The sequence below is a fragment of the Giraffa tippelskirchi genome, chromosome 1 (genome assembly GCF_054371585.1).
Source record: "Giraffa tippelskirchi isolate mGirTip1 chromosome 1, T2T-mGirTip1v1.2.pri, whole genome shotgun sequence".
NCBI classification, from domain to species: Eukaryota; Metazoa; Chordata; class Mammalia; order Artiodactyla; family Giraffidae; genus Giraffa; species Giraffa tippelskirchi.
The window spans coordinates 164,010,001-164,029,132 of record NC_137275.1 but is presented as its reverse complement, the minus strand read 5'-3'; the positions used below and the strand labels follow the sequence as shown (position 1 = coordinate 164,029,132).

The 19,132-nt window shown below is 43.8% G+C and overlaps 1 protein-coding gene across 12 annotated transcripts in view; it reads right to left on the bottom strand.

The window, feature by feature from the left end:
- TJP2 (tight junction protein 2) overlaps positions 1-19,132 on the bottom strand; it is a 127,457-nt gene that overhangs the window by 65,348 nt on the left and 42,977 nt on the right. For 6 of the 12 annotated variants that reach the window (XM_081503416.1, XM_081503421.1, XM_081503465.1 and 3 more), the window contains exon 1: positions 15,046-15,215. The exons of 5 other annotated variants lie outside the window; for them this stretch is intronic. In XM_081503416.1, the coding sequence (XP_081359542.1) occupies positions 15,046-15,105 (60 nt within the window). In that variant the 5' untranslated portion in view covers positions 15,106-15,215. Of the gene's footprint in view, positions 1-10,866; positions 10,999-15,045; positions 15,216-19,132 lie in introns of those variants that run through there. One more of the 12 variants, XM_081503436.1, reaches the window with a different exon arrangement.

Below are 19,132 nucleotides of genomic sequence, written 5' to 3'. Positions count from 1 at the left end.
GTTATCAACAAACTGATTGGGCAAGACACTGTGAGGAAATGTGCTGAACACAGAGAAGTGAAAACCTTGGTTCTGCTCTCAAGCTGGGCTGCTGCCTGTGTGCCCCCACAAAAAGACAATGAGCACGTGGCACCTACAGACCAAGACCAGTGCCACTGGAGAAGACATTTTTTAAAGAGAACATGAGAACACTAGAAGTTTCCATCACCCACCACAGAATCTGGTCAGAATTACATATCCAGCTTTTGTCATGGCTGAGCTCCGAACCAAGAACCAACATTTCAAACAATGTCAGCCTTATTAGACTGTCTATGGAAGCTCATGGAACTCCTCAAGTCTGGGTCCTCGGGGAAGAATGCCATGCGGTGAGGCTGTGAGGATGACAAAAATGCCCTTAGCAGGACTCCAGGGGGAACAGGAGAGAAACAAAGTTTGTACTTGGAGCCTGTCTAGCTCTTTCTACCCTTTGTGCTTGTTGCTCCGGTTTTCAACGTCCTCCTACCCCAAAGCCTCCAAAGGCAAACCCCCCAGCACTCCATCGCCAAATGCTCTGGCTCCAAAATTCTCTATCTTTATCCCCAACTCAATCTCTCAGTTTTATATATCAATGCCTTCAGTCTCAGCTAGATATCACAAAAAGATGACCTACCTGCCACTAAACTGTGCTTGTCTGGTGACCTACACCTCTTAGTGTTATTTAAAAGATGTACTTTGATCCTGACGAAACTAATAATGGAATTCTGATCCTTAACAGGCAAGTTCCCAAACACAGCATATCCAAGATGAACATTCTTTCAAATTCCACAACTCAGATGCTTTGTAGCCACAACAATTTTTTCTTGACATTAACAACAACTGTTGTTTTCTGTGGGATGGGATTACACAGTCATTTCTAACTAGAGGCTGTGGACTTGAAGAAAGTGGACACTCTCACTTGAGAGTCTTAATTTTTCTATAACAAAACTGATTTTCACTAGTAGCCTACATAATCGACTTTCCCATAAAACTGTCTTGCTCACCTTAGCGTCTTTGGTTCTTCCTACAGTAATGGACACACATGGGCCATTGAAGAATGAAAACAACTCTTAAAAACATTGCTATTGCATTGTGACTCCCTGGAGGAAAACTTGCTGTATACTTTCAGTGATAATGTGAAAAAAAATCCTACAAATCAACAGAGAGAGGGCCATTACCTTCTCCCTCTTACTTCTCTGCTCATCTGATTCTGGAAAGCAGAGCTGGGAGCTGAAAGCACCTGTAAGTTTCAAATTAAATGGACCTTGACTCAAATTCCCTCCCTCTCACACAAGCTATGCGACACTGGACATGTTACTTAACATTTCTGAGCCTCATTATCCTCACCTATAAAATCGAGTTTTAACACCCACCCCCAGTTGGTTGGGAGGATTCAGTGAGGTCTGTACTAAGGTCTAACACTGTACTAACCCTGCATCAGCCATGTGGCTTCTCTTACTTCACCAGAGAAAAGTCTGTCTGCATTTTACTTTGTGTCCTGGGGTCTGCTGACCATTAGGTATTTTACAGAGACAACAGGAGTTCTACTGGACACTTGGGTGGAACTTTAGTAAGCCAGCCCCCAACATACCCATGTTTGCAGAAATCAAGGACACAGCCTCAGAGTCATTCTATAAAGTCCATTAATGCCTATTTTACATTTGTTCATCCAATAATGGAATGGAATGTTGCAGCTTCAGTCTCCAAGCCACCTGCATGGTTTTTTTTTGGGGGGGGGGGGTGGCGGCAGTGGGAAACACAGTGAACAAGGCACGAGAATACATACCCAGAGCAATCTCATTTCAGTTTTTTAGGACTGTCTCCATTCTCCTACTTTCACCTTCCTTCATTTACTAAGCAACTATTCTATGCCTGGAGTAGTAATGCCAAGAACCAGACCTGCCCTCGAAAATTCAAAATCACCCCCCTCCCCGCCATCCAGTGTTACAAGTGACCCTCCTTCCAACGCTAGGCAGAACCTAGGCCTCTCATAAAACACACTGCTCTTCCAAAAGGATAAACACAAGCCCCCTGAAGCTTACATTTAATTGAGGACATTTATTTTGCAGTTTACTGTTTTCCAAGCATTCATTTTGACGAAGCTCATCCCAATCAAAAAGCTTATGTTGCCTCTCATGGAGAAATTGAACTATCCATGTTGCACACTACACAGATGGAGCCAACAATATCCAAGCTGGAAGAGACAAAAGAGACAGACAGACAGCAGACAGGTAGAATACCAGCCCAGTGTCAAGGGCACCTCGCTGCATAAATCATTACCCCAAATGTAAAGCTGAAAGGACAAGTCTGGTGACTGTCTGGAGTGACAGGTGAGTGACTGTCATTTTCTCAGGACAGTTCATCACTGGGGCATAATCCAATCGGGCCAACATTTATAGGTCACCAACTAATCACACTCGAAGACCACTTAGAACAACAATGCCATTGTTCCTTGGAGCTTATTACTACACCAAAGCCCAATGAGCTTCCTCCCTCCCCCACGCCAGTGACATGTGTACTCCCCTTGGTTCTATTAATAAGCGAGAGAGATTCTTTAAGGCAGCGCATACTGCCTGCAAATATTCTGGGGTAATAGATAGTAAAAACATTGCTGACATGTGATTTCTAGACAAAGTAAATCATAAACATGAAATTCAAGAAATTCATAAAATTTGGCAATGCCTGAACTAACTTTACTTTTAACTCAGCTCTATTTCCCCACATTTTACACAGAAACGGCCCTCAGAGAACTTTATCTTTAAAAAGCTGGTGACTAACCAGTTCCCAAATGTGAGGAGGTTTCAAGGACTGAGAGGGGTGATGATGCAACGCCAGCTGCCGTTCTTAATTCCTTGGCTTTTGTGGAATTATCATTTCGTGCCAGAATTTGACTTTTTGTTTTAAGTTTAAAGGACACTGTCAAATAAAAATAAGGCTGCTTTGTAAAAATACACAAAGCACCACTGTGCGACCCCTCCTCAGGCTGTAACATTACTAGCTGAAATATTCATAGACACCTGGATCAGAAATACACATATGTTTAAAACTAATCATTTTTGTCGTAGGAGTGAAATTAGGTCAGTGCCCTTAAGAAGCCCCCCTTCAGCTCTATTTTCCACTCTCCAAACAAAGAAAGCTTTTGTGCATTGTATTAGCCACTGTAAACTGTTTGGACATCCACTGTTAGCCCTGGTTGACTTGCTAAGTCAGGCGAAAAAAGAGATAAAACAGGAGATTCTGTCAGTATATTTCTAGCACATTCAAATTTAAGCGAGCTTTTGCACAGAGCCAGCTCACTCTAACTGCTAAACCAGTGGCTGAAATGAAGTTACTGCTCATGCTTATCTTGGCACTTAGAACATTTGCTTTCCTTACCACTTCAAATTTCTCTGCAAGGAGTCTTCAGAAGCAGCACTATAGATCTAAGCCTAAAATATAATATGAATCAATAAATCACTTGGCTGGTCTGTTTCTAGCTACTCACCTGAAAGCAACAGTAGTAACGTCCCTAGTCAGGGTCATAGGCAAAATTCTTTGAATGAGAGAGAAGATTCACAGACATTCTAAATTAAGAAAAACTCAGTTCTTTCCACATGGGGCATCATTATATAGGGACGGTTTTGCAAAAACCGAGTCAAGATTTTTAAATGTCTCAAGAGCAACACATTACAGCTCATATTTCACAAATAAGAAGTGGGACAGACACTATTGCCAAATGTTTTGGTAGACTACCACGTGCTGTCAGCATGAGACGTGAGGCACAAAACAGGATCAAGGTTGAATCTTTTCACTTAGCTTGTCAAAAGATAGAAGAAGTTAAAGACAGAGGGAGGAAAAGGGGACATTCTCTTCAGGGGATCTTCCCAACCCAGGGATCGAACCCGGGTGTCCTGTACTGCAGACGGATTCTTTATCATCTGAGCCACCAAGGAAGCCCATCAATCTATAAACCAGATTTACATATCACCTTTTACTTTATTAAAAACTAACAAATCAGGGGGAGGGATAAGTTAGGAGTTTGGGATTAAAACATACACACTACTACATAGAAAATAGATATCCAACAAGGGCCTACTGTATAGCACAGGGATATTACAGTATCTTGTAATAACCTATAGTGGAAGAAAATATTTTAATATATATATATATATTTATCTACATGTATAACAGAGTTGCTTTGCTGTACACCTGAAACTAACACAACATTGTAAATCAACTGTATTTCAATAAAATTCTTTAAACATTAAAAAAATAATAATAAATCAAAACAACTTCAAAAAGAAAATACTTGGACTTCCCTGGTGGTTCAGTGGTTGGTTAAGAATCCATCTGCCAATGTACAGGACACAGGTTTGACCCCTGGTCCAAGAAGATTCCACATGGGCAACTAAGCCCACATGCCACAACTACTGAGCCTGCACACCACAACTAGAGAAAGCCCACGGGCAGCAACCAAGATCCAGTGCTGCTCCTGCTGCTGCTAAGTCGCTTCAGTCATGTCCGACTCTATGCGACCCCATAGACGGCAGCCCACCAGGCTCCCCCATCCCTGGGATTCTCCAGGCAAGACTCTATGCGACCCCATAGACGGCAGCCCACCAGGCTCCCCCATCCCTGGGATTCTCCAGGCAAGAACACTGGAGAGGGTTGCCATTTCCTTCTCCAATGCACGAAAGTGAAAAGTGAAAGTGAAGTCGCTCAGTCGTATCCGACTCTTAGCGACCCCATGGACTGCAGCCTGCCAGGCTCCTCCGTCCATGGGATTTTCCAGGCAAAAGAGTACTGGAGTGGGGTGCCATTGCCTTCTCCAAGATCCAGTGCAGCCAAAAATAAATACGTAAATTTTTTTTTTAAAAAAGGAAATATTCATTAAGTTTCACAAAGTTATACATCAAAGAGCAGCTCTTAGAACCAGGTCACTTCGCAGCCTGTATTAATTTATAGGCCTGCAAATTATAACTTCTCAAGCTTACTCATACTGAAAAGTACCAACCATCACAGAGCAGCTGAGAAACAGAGGCCCTTCAGAGACAATACTTTGGGATGACTTAACAGTGGTATCCACACTCCAGCAGGTGACTATAAAGTCTGATAAAGTACTAATTCTGAACACAGATTACAGAAAGCAGTCCTGTGACTACTGTGGCATCATGTTCTTCGGTAATAGTGATAATACAAGCAAATTATAACCACTGCAATGAAATTGCCATTGCAACCCCAGGAGGCATCTATGCCATTTCTTGTTTGCTGGCACACAGCTTCCCCTAGTCCCAGAGACTAGAAGGCCCAATCCCTTTGCCCAAAGGGTACCAATGAGGTGCAAGTATTTATTTAAGATCTAAAAGGATGAAGGGAAACAGATGCCATTTGTTTTCCTTTTTCTTTTCCTGTAGCAGCGGTCATAGGCAGAAACTGACTTTCCAGTTTTGCAGCTACCTCCAAGCTCCCTATCGTTTCAGCCTCCTCTTGGCTACAGAGGCTGAGACAACCAAAGAGGTCCTGGCTCGAGGCAGAAGCAGCTTTCTAACTTTCTAGGAGGCAAATCAGAGACCTAGTGATGGGCCCTTGGTTTTCATCCCTCCAGCCTTTTGTTCTGTAGGCATCTAATTCCCTCCATTAAATCCCTTTCTACTTGAAACATCTAGAATAATCTCTGTCTTCTTCACTGAGCCCTGACCCAGAGGTATACAATGCCCATTTCACAGCTGAGCAAAGTAAATTGCCTAAAGCCATGCAAGTTTCAGGACAAAAAGAACTCATACCCAGATCTGCCTGACTTCAACAGTCACAGAATGAAAGTTAAGCATGTCTGCAACCCATGACCCAGCAATTCTACTCCTAGGAATTTACACAAGAGAAATGGGTGCATAAGCCAACAGAACAAAGTATTAGGTGACTTTCATAGCAGCTTTACCCATAACAAAAACAAAACAAAAACCTGACAACAACCGAAATATCCATCAACAAAAGAATGAATAAACAAACTGGTAAATTCATATAAGTGAAGTATATATTATTGAGCAAAGAAAAGCCTAAAAACTACTGAATCACATAACCACACAAAGGTTACGCTTAGGAAAGAAACCAGACACCAAATGCTGATTTCATTTATACAGATCCTATCGAAGTGAAGCAAAGCTATATATATGATGGTAAGAGATGTCAGAAGAGAGGTTCCCTTGTCGGTGGGGTGGTAATAGTTGAAAAAGTGGCAAGAGAGAAGAACCTTCTAGAGTGATGGAAAGTTCCATTTTTTGATCCAGGTGGTAATCACACAATGCATACATTCATGTAAAAGTTTAGCCAGCTCTGCAACTGGATAGTGACGGTGGCTGCACAACCAGATGTCACTGAATTTACACTTAGAATGGTTAAAATTGTGGATCTTACTGTGTTTTGCCACAATTTAAAAAAAAAAGTATCACGCTCCCCACTTATGTGTTTTACTATATATGTTATACTTCAGTTTTTTAAAATACATGAAAATAATAATATAGAAAAAACTTCACTGTGAGTACGTAAGCTTTTGAGGACACACTCAGGAGACCACTGTTCCCACAGGAAAATTTCCCTCAGTTTCAGGCAAATATTTTTCACCTCACTTCTTTGGTAAATTCAGTCTACCTTTCCTGTCTCTTCCCAACTCTTGAGTAAAGACATCTGCAAACTATACTTAAGCACTATAAGCTGATCGAGTATTGCTCCTAGGCCTCTGATTAAAATCTGAAAAAATGCCGATATTCAAAGTGAACTCATTACCTCTCGATTTCAACGTGTTGCCACTTGCCTGTTTTTAGACTCTTCACAATAACACCAGAAGGAAAAGCACAAATACTTCCAGTTGCATTTCTGGAAAATTTCAGCGGATGTCTGAGATGCCACAAATCTCTCTCCCCTCTTAAAACTCACCCAGACACTAAACAGACCTGACCAAGGCAGGCGAAGTGCTCTCCCTGAAGTTAGGCAGAAAAACTCCCATGTGCCTGAGGTAACCATGAAATGTGGCTGCCGGAGAGTGACTTTATGTCAGTCAGTAACAGTGGAAGAGGTCCTGCAACAGTCACCAGGAGGCTGTCTCCAGCACACTGGTGAAGAACAAATCAGAAAGGGCTCCTAGTGACAGGGCTGCCTTACCTTCTGTGCTCACACTACAGGCAATGTGGTTCCTGGGAGAGGATTCCATGGGGAAGGGAGGGGATACTGGAGCCTCCCAGGATGCAGCGTTCACTGGGAAGGGTGGAGGGGAAAAGGAAGAGGAAGGAAAAAGAATTCTCAAGAAGCTCTGTGAGATGGTTGCAGCTGCTGACTTGGGGCTGCAGAGTGAGGAAGAGAATTCAGTACCCACTGAGCTGGTACATTATTTAAGCTGCAACTGAATAATAGATCTTTCCATCACTTCATGAGCTAAACAAGACAGCCACTCTTAAAAAACTGCTTTGCAGAAAGACTGCATTGAATCTCTTCTTCAGAGAGAAAACAGAAAGAAAACACACACAATTTGTCTAACGAGTATGAAAGTGCTTCAAGGTGACAAGAACCAACAGAAATTTAGAATGCTCTTTAGGCTTCACACTGGATGCTGAGAATCTTAAGCACAGTAAGAGACTTCAGAGATGATCAAATATAGTTATCCCTATAAAGTAACTGAGACTTATTAATAGAATTACATGCCTTAGCTAAATTCACCAAGCTAATTCTTAGTACAGCTTATAGACCATCAAAGAAAGGATCTGTATATTAATAAAATTCTACATTATTTTTTTCTTATGGACAAACTATCATCCACTCAATCAATGTCAGGAATCCAGGAATCCACTTTTCTAAGTTCTCAATGAGTCTTTCATTCTTACTACTTAATGCAATAAGGCTTCCCCAAATCACGTCAGTAAAATGTGGTCAATACTTTAGTGAATGTTCTTGGTGACCTGTCAGTGTCTGGGGTGACCAAGATGACTCAGACCAGGGAGGGGCTCATGGCTGACAGGAAATGACTGGCATAAGGCAGATGTGATAAGGGCTCAAATAAACACTAGCCTGTGCACACTAACCAATCACAGGCCAGGAGGTAACTGATTCAGCCTGAGGGAAGAAGGATAAGGGAGCAATTAAAAATGAGCTCACCAGGAAGTTTCTTCTAAACTATTCTTTTCGAAAGCAGAAATGGCTAATATTGATTTCTTCAAAGAACTTCATTCTGCTTTGCTAGATGTATTTGGAGACAGTCGTTCAAGGATGGAGAATGGGCTGGTAGCCTCTGATGGGTACATCACCCCTCCTCCCCATCACCGAGCCCAGCACACGCAACCTCTCAGATGCCCTCTGCAAGAGGAGGCAGAGAAGAAACCCCACAACCTAGGATTTGGAACACTTCCTTTATAACAAATGTCTCTCAGTGAATGGAAATAAACAGCCACACATGGAACACTATTTCATCAGAAGAACAACAAAGGTTCATGAAGCTACAAGTCCTAGAAGAGAAGTTCATTAAATCCTATTGATGACCAGAATGCATTATTTCCCCAGTTCACCTTCAACTAAGTGACAAAACCTAGAGTATCTGCAGTATTCTCTCATCTCTAACAAAGCTTTTTCTAACACATACAATGGCAAAAATATAACTGGATTCTGGGACTCTCCTGGTGGTCCGCTGGTTAGGACGCTACACTTTCACTGCAAGGGACCCAGGTTCGATCCCTGGTGGGGGAACTAAGATCCTGTATGCCCTGTGGCCAACAAAACAAAACATACAACTGGATTCTACATACAACTGGATTCTAATCATTATCTATTAATTACAGCCTAATAACTGTTAGTGAAAGTCACTCAGTCGTGTCTAACTCTTTAACGACCAGCAAGTCTATCCCAATAATTTTCTTCCAGTGTATTATATATGTTCCCTCTAAATGCCTCTGACTTCTCACTAACTATATTGTCACTAACTATAAAAACATAACTATGTATTTAGTCCTGTGCTTATATAGGGTGTCTGTGAGATGAAGCATACGACAATTAAAGTTTCCAAAGATGACATCATTTTTCTCTTGTGAACTTAATGTATATATTTCATATGGCTGAGTAAAGTCTATGACACAAATAGTAATTACTGTATTGATTAACTCTGAAATCCGTGTTTACATATGCATATGGGTAAAATTCAGTCAACATTTGTACTCAAGGATGTAACATGAGGTTTTTGCCATGATTAATAGTATAACTTGAAATCTTGGGGTCAGAAGAGCTTCCTGTAACACCAGACAAATATTTTATTTTCAAAAGATCTATCACCAGTCTTTTACCACTACTATCAATACCTCCAAACTCTCCCCCACGCTCCCCCCACACACACACAAAATGAGGGGGGAACAGAAACATAAGTAGAAACTATAATCTATAATCTAATCAGGCAAAATATTTAGCCTGAAAGCTAAAATAAACACTCATCATCATCAGATTTTATACTGCTATGGTTTGCAAGATACCATGATGTGTAAGTGACAGAGAGGCTGCATTGTTTTTAAGATTAAAGACCTGATTTAACTTTAACCATCTGGCAGAGGCACTAAACAAATATCTGTACTGACTTTAAATGACTAAAGAACAAGTTACTAATTGAAGGCCTAGGATTTCTCATGAAAACTGCACACCCACAGAATTAGGGATTCTGGTGACTGAAACAACGTGTTTTCTGTCGTGGTTTTATTCACCCACCACGAAGAACCTCAATTGCTCTTTTCGTCAGGTCACAGCAGGGCGCTTTTTCCCTATCTCAAGACTTACAATTCCTATGACAATCCTTGTTAAAGTATAATTTACAGACCAATATGAGCTTCATTTTTAATGAGTTAGATGCATTCCATGGGAGGCTGCTTGGGTCTCTCTACTCTTAAGCACTGATGAATGGTGACTAAGATGCATTCAGTAACAGAGGTACGTCCTCCAGGAGTGCCAAAGCTCTTCCCCTCTTTTCATGCCCTTCTACTGCAAATGTCACACCAACAGACCTCAAAATTGCAGAATGGCTCATGGGAAGCAGAGAAAGGAATGAGACTTAGGGGAGACATTAAATAGCTTCACAAATACACTGTCTGCAGTTACAGATAAGAGAACTGGGTAGACAACGGCACGATGCACACATTAAGACATGAAGTCCTTCAAGTTCAACTTCCCTGTCTTTTCTGGGCCATGCTGTGGTGACTTTCCTGAAGGTGTGGTTAAGGTATACCTAGCTCTCCATACCTAAATGTCACACTCACAATTTAAGAGTATTTTCTAAATCTCAGATTTCAAGGGCTCTCTTCACAATTTTTTATCTTATTCTCACTCCACTCATCCTGATAATTTACTATTTTTCTTAAATCAAACTCACTGTTTTACTTAATACTTATTTTTGCCCCATTCTAAGTAACCTATCCATGAAATAAATGAGTTTACAGACTGGCTTTATGTTTTTTATTTATACAAGAGGAATGCACGGTAATTAAAGAATGGGCAATGTCCCTCCCTGTACAGTCTGTCTGTACAACATACTTGGGGAAAAAACACTGTTCAGGAGATAGCAAAAAAAAACAAGAGAAAATGCATAACAAACTTTAATAGATAGTTTTCCAATGACAGTCCTGCATCTCCCTTTTGAGCTCACAGTTTATTGAGGCTGATGCAGCTTTGGATGAAAGAGGCTCTGCTGCTGCTGCTGCTGCTAGGTCACTTCAGTCGTGTCCGACTCTGTGCGACCCCATAGATGGCAGCCCACCAGGCTCTGCCATCCCTGGGATTCTCCAGGCAAGAGTACTGGAGTGGGGTGCCATTGGAAGAGGCTCTAGTCCCCTTAAAAAGCCAGAATGATATACTCACCATTAGGGGAAGGCCCATGCAGGTCTGCCTGGGCTCTAGCAGTCAGAGGCCAAGTTCTAACAAGGGCATTTCCTAATGAAGCTGTGAAAGTGGACGCTAGTACTTTCCACCTCAGAACTATCTTCCTCATACGGTGACAAGGGCAGCGTACAGATTTACTTGGCTCTTTTCCTAGATAGCCTTCAAACCTGGAACTAGCTATTGCCAATAGCAGATAGTGGGACTGAGTGCCTGATAACTTTTTTCCATTGCTGTTATACAGCTTTTGCAAAATTTTTAATGGAGATACCATCTCAGACCCTCATAAATTTGCTAGCTAAAGGAGCTTCTACTCACAAGGGTAATCATAAAAGTTCCTGTGGGGATGAAGTAGGTTTTAAATTGCTTTAGGGAACATTTCTTTCTGAACCTTAAAAAAAGCCCATGTAGGACTTCCCTGGTGGTCCAGTGGTTAAGAATCCACCTTAACCTTAATCCACCTTAATCCACCCCTGTTATTGCAGGGGACAGGGGTTAGATCCCTGGTCAGGAAGATCCCACATGCTGTGGAGCAACTAAACCTACAAGCCCCAACTACTGAGCCCACGTGCTGCAACTACTGAAGCCTGTGCGCCGACAGCCTGTGCTTCTCAACAAGAGAAGCCACCACAATGAGAAACCCCTGCACCACAACAAGAGCATTGCCCCCGCTCACTACAACTAGAGAAAGCCCATGCTCAGCAGTGAAGATCCAGTGCAGCCAAAAAATAAAAAATAATTTTTTAAAAAAATAACAGCCGTGTAAAACAAGTTTTTAACCCCCTAAACAGGTGTTGAATCTGACCCGAGACTATGTTTCTGACCCTTATCCTTGGATTTAGAATGAAGAAATGAACTCAGTAAAACATCTTAGACAATCATTCTACCATGTCCACTTAATTTTCAATGAAAATTCTTCTCAACTCCAAGGCTGGCTGGTCCAAGGCCACTCCGGCCCAGCACTTGTTGCCCTGTGATTACTGCCTCAAGTCTGATCAACAAGTCGTTTTATAGGGTATCAGCTCTCAACCTAGATAAGCTAATCTACAGCCATAGCTCCTCAATGGGGTTTGTTTTAGGGATTAGGCAAGGAATTCCCTGATGGCTCATATTTTTGGTAGAGGTATGCTGAAAGTTTCAGCATGATTACTAACCCTTCCTAACCCCACCCGCCCTTCCCACATGTCAAGCTACTCTCCCACCAAATCTGCATGACTTTTTCAACTATAGAACATATGACAGCACACAAGACTCAAGTGGCCCTGCCTCGTTTCAAGAACTTATCTGTCTCCTAAGAATTTCTTCAGAAAAGAAAAACTTGCTAAAGTCACTGGGGATTTTATCATCTCCCTCAAATTCCCAGGCACTTCTCCCACAGAAGTGACCTTCTGTCAATATACAAAGAACTAGACTAAAAGTTAAACAAATGGAGGCAGAAATCCTTGCAAATGGAACTCCCCAGCAAGTGATGCTAAAAAATTGGGGATCTTAAGCTTATGAGTGCCCCCAAAATAGTAATATTCCCTATGTAGGGGGTGTGGGATAGTGTTTACTAGGAAACTGGCTCACTCCTTTGCAGAAAAAGTCAAGTCATTAATACATTAGGGATTTCTGTGGCTTTTTCTTAAAGTTCTCTTACTGGCTTTCAAGGTCTTTCAGCAGTGTGAGCATCTCTTGTTCTTTCCCCTAGCAACTGCCCTGAAACCTACCTGGCATCTCTTATTTCTGCTTCTAGGTCCCACTTGCCTTAGCAACCCAGGATCCTGCACTTAAAGAGTTTTCAGCACCTGTTTTGGTTCATACTACAGTCAGCCCTCCATATCCTGAGGATTCAACCAATGATGGATCAAAACTGTATGGGGGCAGGGGAGAAATCCCAGAAAGCTCCAGAAAGCAAAACTTGAATTTGCCACACCAAGAACTATTTACACATCATTTACATTGTGATTACAACTATGTATATACAATACTTTGTATATACATTGTATATGGTATTGTAAGTAGCCTGTGCTTGCATGCTCAGTCACTTCAGTCCTGTGGGACTATTTGCAGCCCTATGGACCCTTTGCAACCCTATGGAATGTAGCTGCTAGGCTCCTCTGTCCATGAGATTCTCCAGACAAAAATACTGGAGTGGGTTGCCATGCCCCTCCTCTAGGGGATCTTAACCTAGAGATGATTTAAAGTGTACAGGAGGATGCCTTGATGTTACCAGAAAATACTATGCATGCCATTTTATATTAAGGACTTTGAGCATCTTTGGATTTTGGTATCCTACGGAGGTCCTGGGACCATTCTCCCCCCTCCCATGATACCAAGGAACGACTGTACTAGCTACTGTTTATTTAGCACCCACTAGCCAGGCACCCTGGCACATTTCACTCAGTCCTCACTCAACCCTGTGAGGTGAGTTATTAGCCCCATCTTCTGGACTGACTTAAGCTGTGAGGAATCTGTTCAAATGGCAAACTTTCTTCCCCAAAAGAATCCCTGAAGGGAGTGTGCACAGGACAATCCCACACTTTGTTGCATTTCTGTACTGCAGAGTGTGCATCTGTATCTCACATCGTCTCCTTCAGCCACAGGTATTCCAGCAGAGAGAGTCTGCACAATCTAAAAACACACCTAAAATTTTCAGCTCGCACAGCAGACTCTTAAAAGACAGAAATTAAGTCTTGCTTATCTCATGCATTCACCTCTTCACAATGGACCAGCACAAGTAGGTGCTCATTACGTTATTAGCTGTGTGGTCCTGAAAAAGTTGCAGCAGCGAATTGGGGTGGGGGAAATCTCCCTTCGTCAATCTCTGACAGCAGCTTGTCAATCTCTGACAGCAGCTTGGAAAAAGCGCAAGAAAAACCTCAAAAGCCACCACTGCCTTAGTAAGGCACCCCCCCTTCTTTCATCTCCCCGGAGAGGGAAAACTACAGCATCCTGCCCATATCTCTAATTGGAATACATCAGAGTCTGAAAGATTTGCATTCTTCCCCAACAAGGCAGGGTGACAGAGGCATCCCCACACTGAAGTGAAGCCAGTCATGAAAATTTATCGAATAACCAAATTTCATTCTTTAAGGCAGGATATCACATGGCACTCTACTACAAATGCAATCATGACCACTAACTCCTCACTTAAAATGAAAACAGTCTGATTCCAAGGTCTGCATGCAGACTGTCTCGCCCAGAAATAATACAGACACAAGTGGACCTGTTCTCCCAGAGTGTCACCACAGCTGCCCCAGACCACCTAAAGATCTAAGGACAGGGCCTCTTGCCTTCTCTGCTGGGATCCCCCTAACTGAGGAAGGGAGGGCAGTTTCTATGACGGGATGAGGGCAGTTTCCACTGGGAACCGCAGGGAAACCACAACCGTTATTCAGTCTAGACAGCTGCCAAGGCGGCAGCGCTGCCTAAGAGCTGAAGCTAAAACAGAGGTGGGAGGCTGTATTCCTTTCCATTACTAAGCCCTGGAGTATTCACTCCCAAGTTCATCCACATTTCAAGAATGTCAAAACCCTGTAGTCAAAACCCTGATTATTTATAATTTAAAATAAACTACTGTGTAAAGCAGAGACTTCACAAATGAAGACAGAAAAGGAACTGGTGACAGGTAGGATAATACCAGAGTACAAAGCATTCATCACTCTCTTCTTGTGGCGTCCTCCCAAACCCCATCTCCATTTCCTACAGCAAACAACTTTTACTTCTACTGCAGATGTAACTGATTAAAAGAGAACATTAGGATTCTGGTCTTCAAAGAGTTGTCAGTGTGTCTCACGCACACACGCTTGTAATTTTGCATCAATCAGAGTGAGGTTTGAAACAGAGAAGGAAAACATAGGCACAGGGCAGGCGACACAGCAGGTACAACGAGACGCCCCCGAAGTAGTAGGGATCCAAGACAGAGTTCGACAGTTTTTCCCTACTTGCGACTTAACCCGAAATCCAAGTGACTTTAGAGAACAGAGAGAAGGATCCAGGAGCCTCTATAGCCAGGAGCCACCACCCCCGTCCGGTGAAACCTACCCGCTGCCCTCAACCCCACCTCCGCATGGGAGAATCCCAGTCACCCATGGCGCATCCGGGAAGCCCACCACGCGCTCCCAGGCTCTCTCCTCGCGACCCTTCTCCCAACCAAGCGGAACGCAAGAGGGAACTTACAGGGAGCCAACCTGACATTTCCTGCCGAGGTGGAAACCCGCGATCTCCTCGCACCGGCATCTTCGGGCGCGGGTACCGCGTGGGAGCGCCTGTCCTGGGCCCCGCTCTTCCTCCTCCAGGCTGCAGGTCAGTCGCCCGCCCTGCAGCCGGGTTTCAGCCCGGTGCAAGTCGGCGGGGACCCACCCCTTTGTCCCTCCCTCCGCGGCGGCGCCAACGGCCCGCCCCCAGGCCAAGGCAGCGCCTCTGCGCCCGCAGCCGGGCCGCGGAAACTCTCAAGTGGGCCGCTACCACCCCAGCACGGCCGGGGGGAGGGCTTGCCGGCGCCGTGCCCCCGGAGTCCCCGCGGAGCGCCGTGCGCGACTCTCGGCCGAGGACGGAAGAGGGGAGCGGCAGCAGGGAGACCTCGAGGGCCGAGCGTCCCGCGGCCCCCACCCCCAACCCCCCTCCGGCGGACCCGATGGTTCGCTCCGCGGCGCGCACTGGGGGCAGCAGGTCCGGCTCCGGGCGCGCGCCGGGTAAGCGCTGCAAATTCGCGTGCAGCAGTGAGTTCTGGGGTGGTCTGATTGTCCGCGGGGAAAGAATCCGCCTGCAATGCGGAAGACATAGGTTCGGATCCCTGAGTCGGGGAAAATCCCCTGGAGAAGGGAATGGCAACCCACCCCAGTATTCTGGCCTGGAGAACCCCATGGACAAAGGAGCCTGGTGGGTCCATGGGGTCGCAAAGAGCTAGACTGAGCGACTGACACTTTCTTTCTGCCTCCAAGGTCGCGTGCGCATCTTGTACGAACACTTTTTGGAGAGGTTTGCAGAGCCTTCTTCCCAATTCTCTTCCAAAAGAAATAACCGGGGAATCCCCAAAGTTTCTTTTTGTCCTGCCTAGAGACCAGACCGGCTAGCCAACACACACACATACACATCCAGGACTGTACCCCACATTGCTCGGCTCAACAATTGATACCCTGAATTCGGAGGGTGTTAGATGTTCGTGTTAAATAATAAAACAAGACTTTTGCGGAAAATATACTCCAAGTTATCTCCTTGGCACATTCCCAACAACTCCAACCGAGATTAAAGCCCCTCTTCCATCAACAGCTTCTGAGGCTTTTTTTTTTTTAAGTGAAAGTCGCTCAGTCGTTTCCGACTCTTTGCGACCCCATGGACTATAGCAGTCCATGGAATTCTCCAGGCCAGAATACTGGAGTGGGTAGCCTTTCCATTCTCCAGGGGATCTTTCCAACCCAGGGATCGAACCCAGGTCTCCTGCATTGCAGGGGATTCTTTACCAGCTGAACCACAAGGGAAGGGAAGCCCCAAAGTAGGTCACAAATGCTTATCAGGCAGGATTCATCAAATTCAACTCAGTACATTTATTCATTGTAGAGTCCTCTGTTGTGCGTTAGTCACTCAGTCGTGTCCAACTGTTTGCGACCCCATGGACTGTAGCCCAACAGGTTCCTCTGTCAACCAGATTTTTCAGGCAAGAATATTGGAGTAGGTAGCCATTCCCTTCTTCAGGGGATCTTCCCCACCCAGGATGGAACCCAGGTCTCCTGCATTGCAGGTGGATTCTTTACTGTCTGAGCCACCAGAGAAGTCTACGTATATATAATTGTGCACAATAAATAAAAGTTTCCTTATTTTAAAGGCATGTAAGTTATTTGGAGAATCAAAACAGGTACACTGAATAAAAATATACCTTTGGGTTTGAAATCTTAAGGAAACCACATTGAGAGAAAAAAGTTCAGTCCATCCTGCTCTTAGGTTGAATAGCGCCTAGTTACCTAGGCCCACCAGAAGGTAGATGGAGGAGAGCATGGCAACCCACTCCAGTATTCTTGCCTGGAGAATCCCCATGGACAGAGGAGTGTGGCGGGCTACAGTCCATGGGGTCGCATAGAATTGAGCATAAGTAAGCAACTAAAGCACAGCACTGAAAGGTAGAGGGCTGATGGACCCCGCTGAAGAGATGCAGATGCAGATGCCAGGCTCTCTCCCTGAAAAGTTGCTTCATTTCCTGCCTAATGAAAACAGGTTTGGCAACTTATGTGGAAAAACCAGTCGAGCAGATGCCTCTGAAAGCGTTAGGCTTCTGGCCTCCTTTGGAATGGCTAAGTGCCTGCCTCTTAATAAAAAGCACTGTGAGTAACATTTCCCAGTTCTCTTCAAGTCTCCAGAATTAGATGCTTTGGTTGTATTCCTGAGGTAAGGTGTTACTCTCCTGATGAAAGCACCATTAAAAATAAAAATGTTTCCCAAACTAGGCAGTGCTTACTAATAATAACAATGACACCATTTGTGAACTGGTCACAGCTTAGTGATGTGCGCTTATACCACTAGCATTTAAAAAGAAAGGAACCCAGAATGTAGCAATTGTATCTGCTGAATGATTTTCCTTTTTCTCTCTAGAGTTGCACTGTCCAATATGATAACCACTTGTCACATGTGAGTATTGAATACATTTAAATTTAAATTAACTAAAAAAAACAAAAAGTCCAGTTTCTTAGTCATGTTAGTCATATCTCCAGTGCTCAGTCAGTAGCCACACACTTGTGGTTCCCATATTGGACAGTGTAGAGATAGGATGTCCATCGCCGCATAAAGTTCTATTGAATTGTGGCTGTTTACTAGTTACTAAGGCGTGTCCAACTGTTTTCAACTCCATGGACTGTAGCCCACCAGGCTCCTCTGTCCCTGGGATTTCCCAGGGAAGAATACTGAAGTGGGTGGCAATTTCCCCCTCCATGGGATCTTCCAGATCCAGGGATCAAACCCAAGTCTCCTGATTGGGCAGGTAGATTCTTTATCACTGAGCCACCAGGGAAGCCCTTCTAATACATTACATTACTCCAAATGATGACATACTTTTATAGTAGAAATACCAACATTCTGACACAATACATAGTTCTGACTCATGGTGAAAAAAAGTCCTCCAATTGATACAGTACCATTGCTGGTGGCAGTATAAATCTATACAACTCTTTGGAAAAGCAAGTTATACTAGTATATATTTCTTGCAAGTGGGCTTGCACATGTGAACCCCATTCCTAGAATTTTGTTTCTCCAAAGAACTTCTATCCAACAAATAATTACTAAACACTTTCTATAAAGTCAGAACCCCCTGATACAAGACTTAGTTAGGCTCTAGCCTCAGAGTTCAGCCTACTACAGCAGACAATTAGTAAATTATAAGAAACCATTTAAGTACCAAGATTCCTGGTGGCTCAGGGTCTTTCTGGAGGGGTTCCTCACCCAGATAGGGGTATGGGGTTTAGCGAACTCTTTCCAGAGATGAGATAGCAGCTTACACATTCTAAAGGATAGGGAGAAATGAGTTTGTGAGACAAAAAGAGGAGAAAGCTTTCCAGGTGAAGACAACAAATAACAAGTGGAGAAAAAAAGAAGAGACCACAGGCTTGCTGCTGGGGTAGCAGGAGGTAAGGTTGTTCAGGCAAACAGGGTTTGTGTTCTATTGTGACACTGCAGAAGTGGGATTAGACTGGCATTTTTGGAAGATCACTCTGTCAGCTTCTTGGAAAATGGATGAGTTGGGTGGGGGTTGCAGGGAGGGGCATCAGTAAGAATGACAAGGCCAACAACAAGAAAAAGGATTTTTGTGGGAATGCAGGTGAGAGATGATGTGACTATGAAGTTAGACAAAAGAAGCCAGTTCAAGAGATGAAGGAAGTGGAATCAGCAGACTGGGTGACTGCCTGATCAGATATGAGGTAAGGAAGAGGGAAGTGAGTCTAAGGTGACTCTTAGGTTTCTGGCTTAACCAAGTAGATGACAGTGTCTTTTGCCAAAAGAGGAAACAAAGGAATGGGAGGGGCTTGAGGAAGGATGGTTAATTTAGTTAAGGACTGACTGAGTTTTGAGGGCCCTGGGTCCTCCAGGTGGAGATGTTCAAGTGTCTACTGTGTGCCAGGCATTAACGAGATCTTAGGTAGAGAGATCTGGGGGCAGAGGAAGAGATTTGGAAATTGCCAGTGTATCAAGAAAGCTGATGTCATGGGAGGTAATGAGAGTATTCAGAGACATGACAAAAACTGAGGCAGGAAAAGAATAAGGGTATGCCTATTCTTAGGGA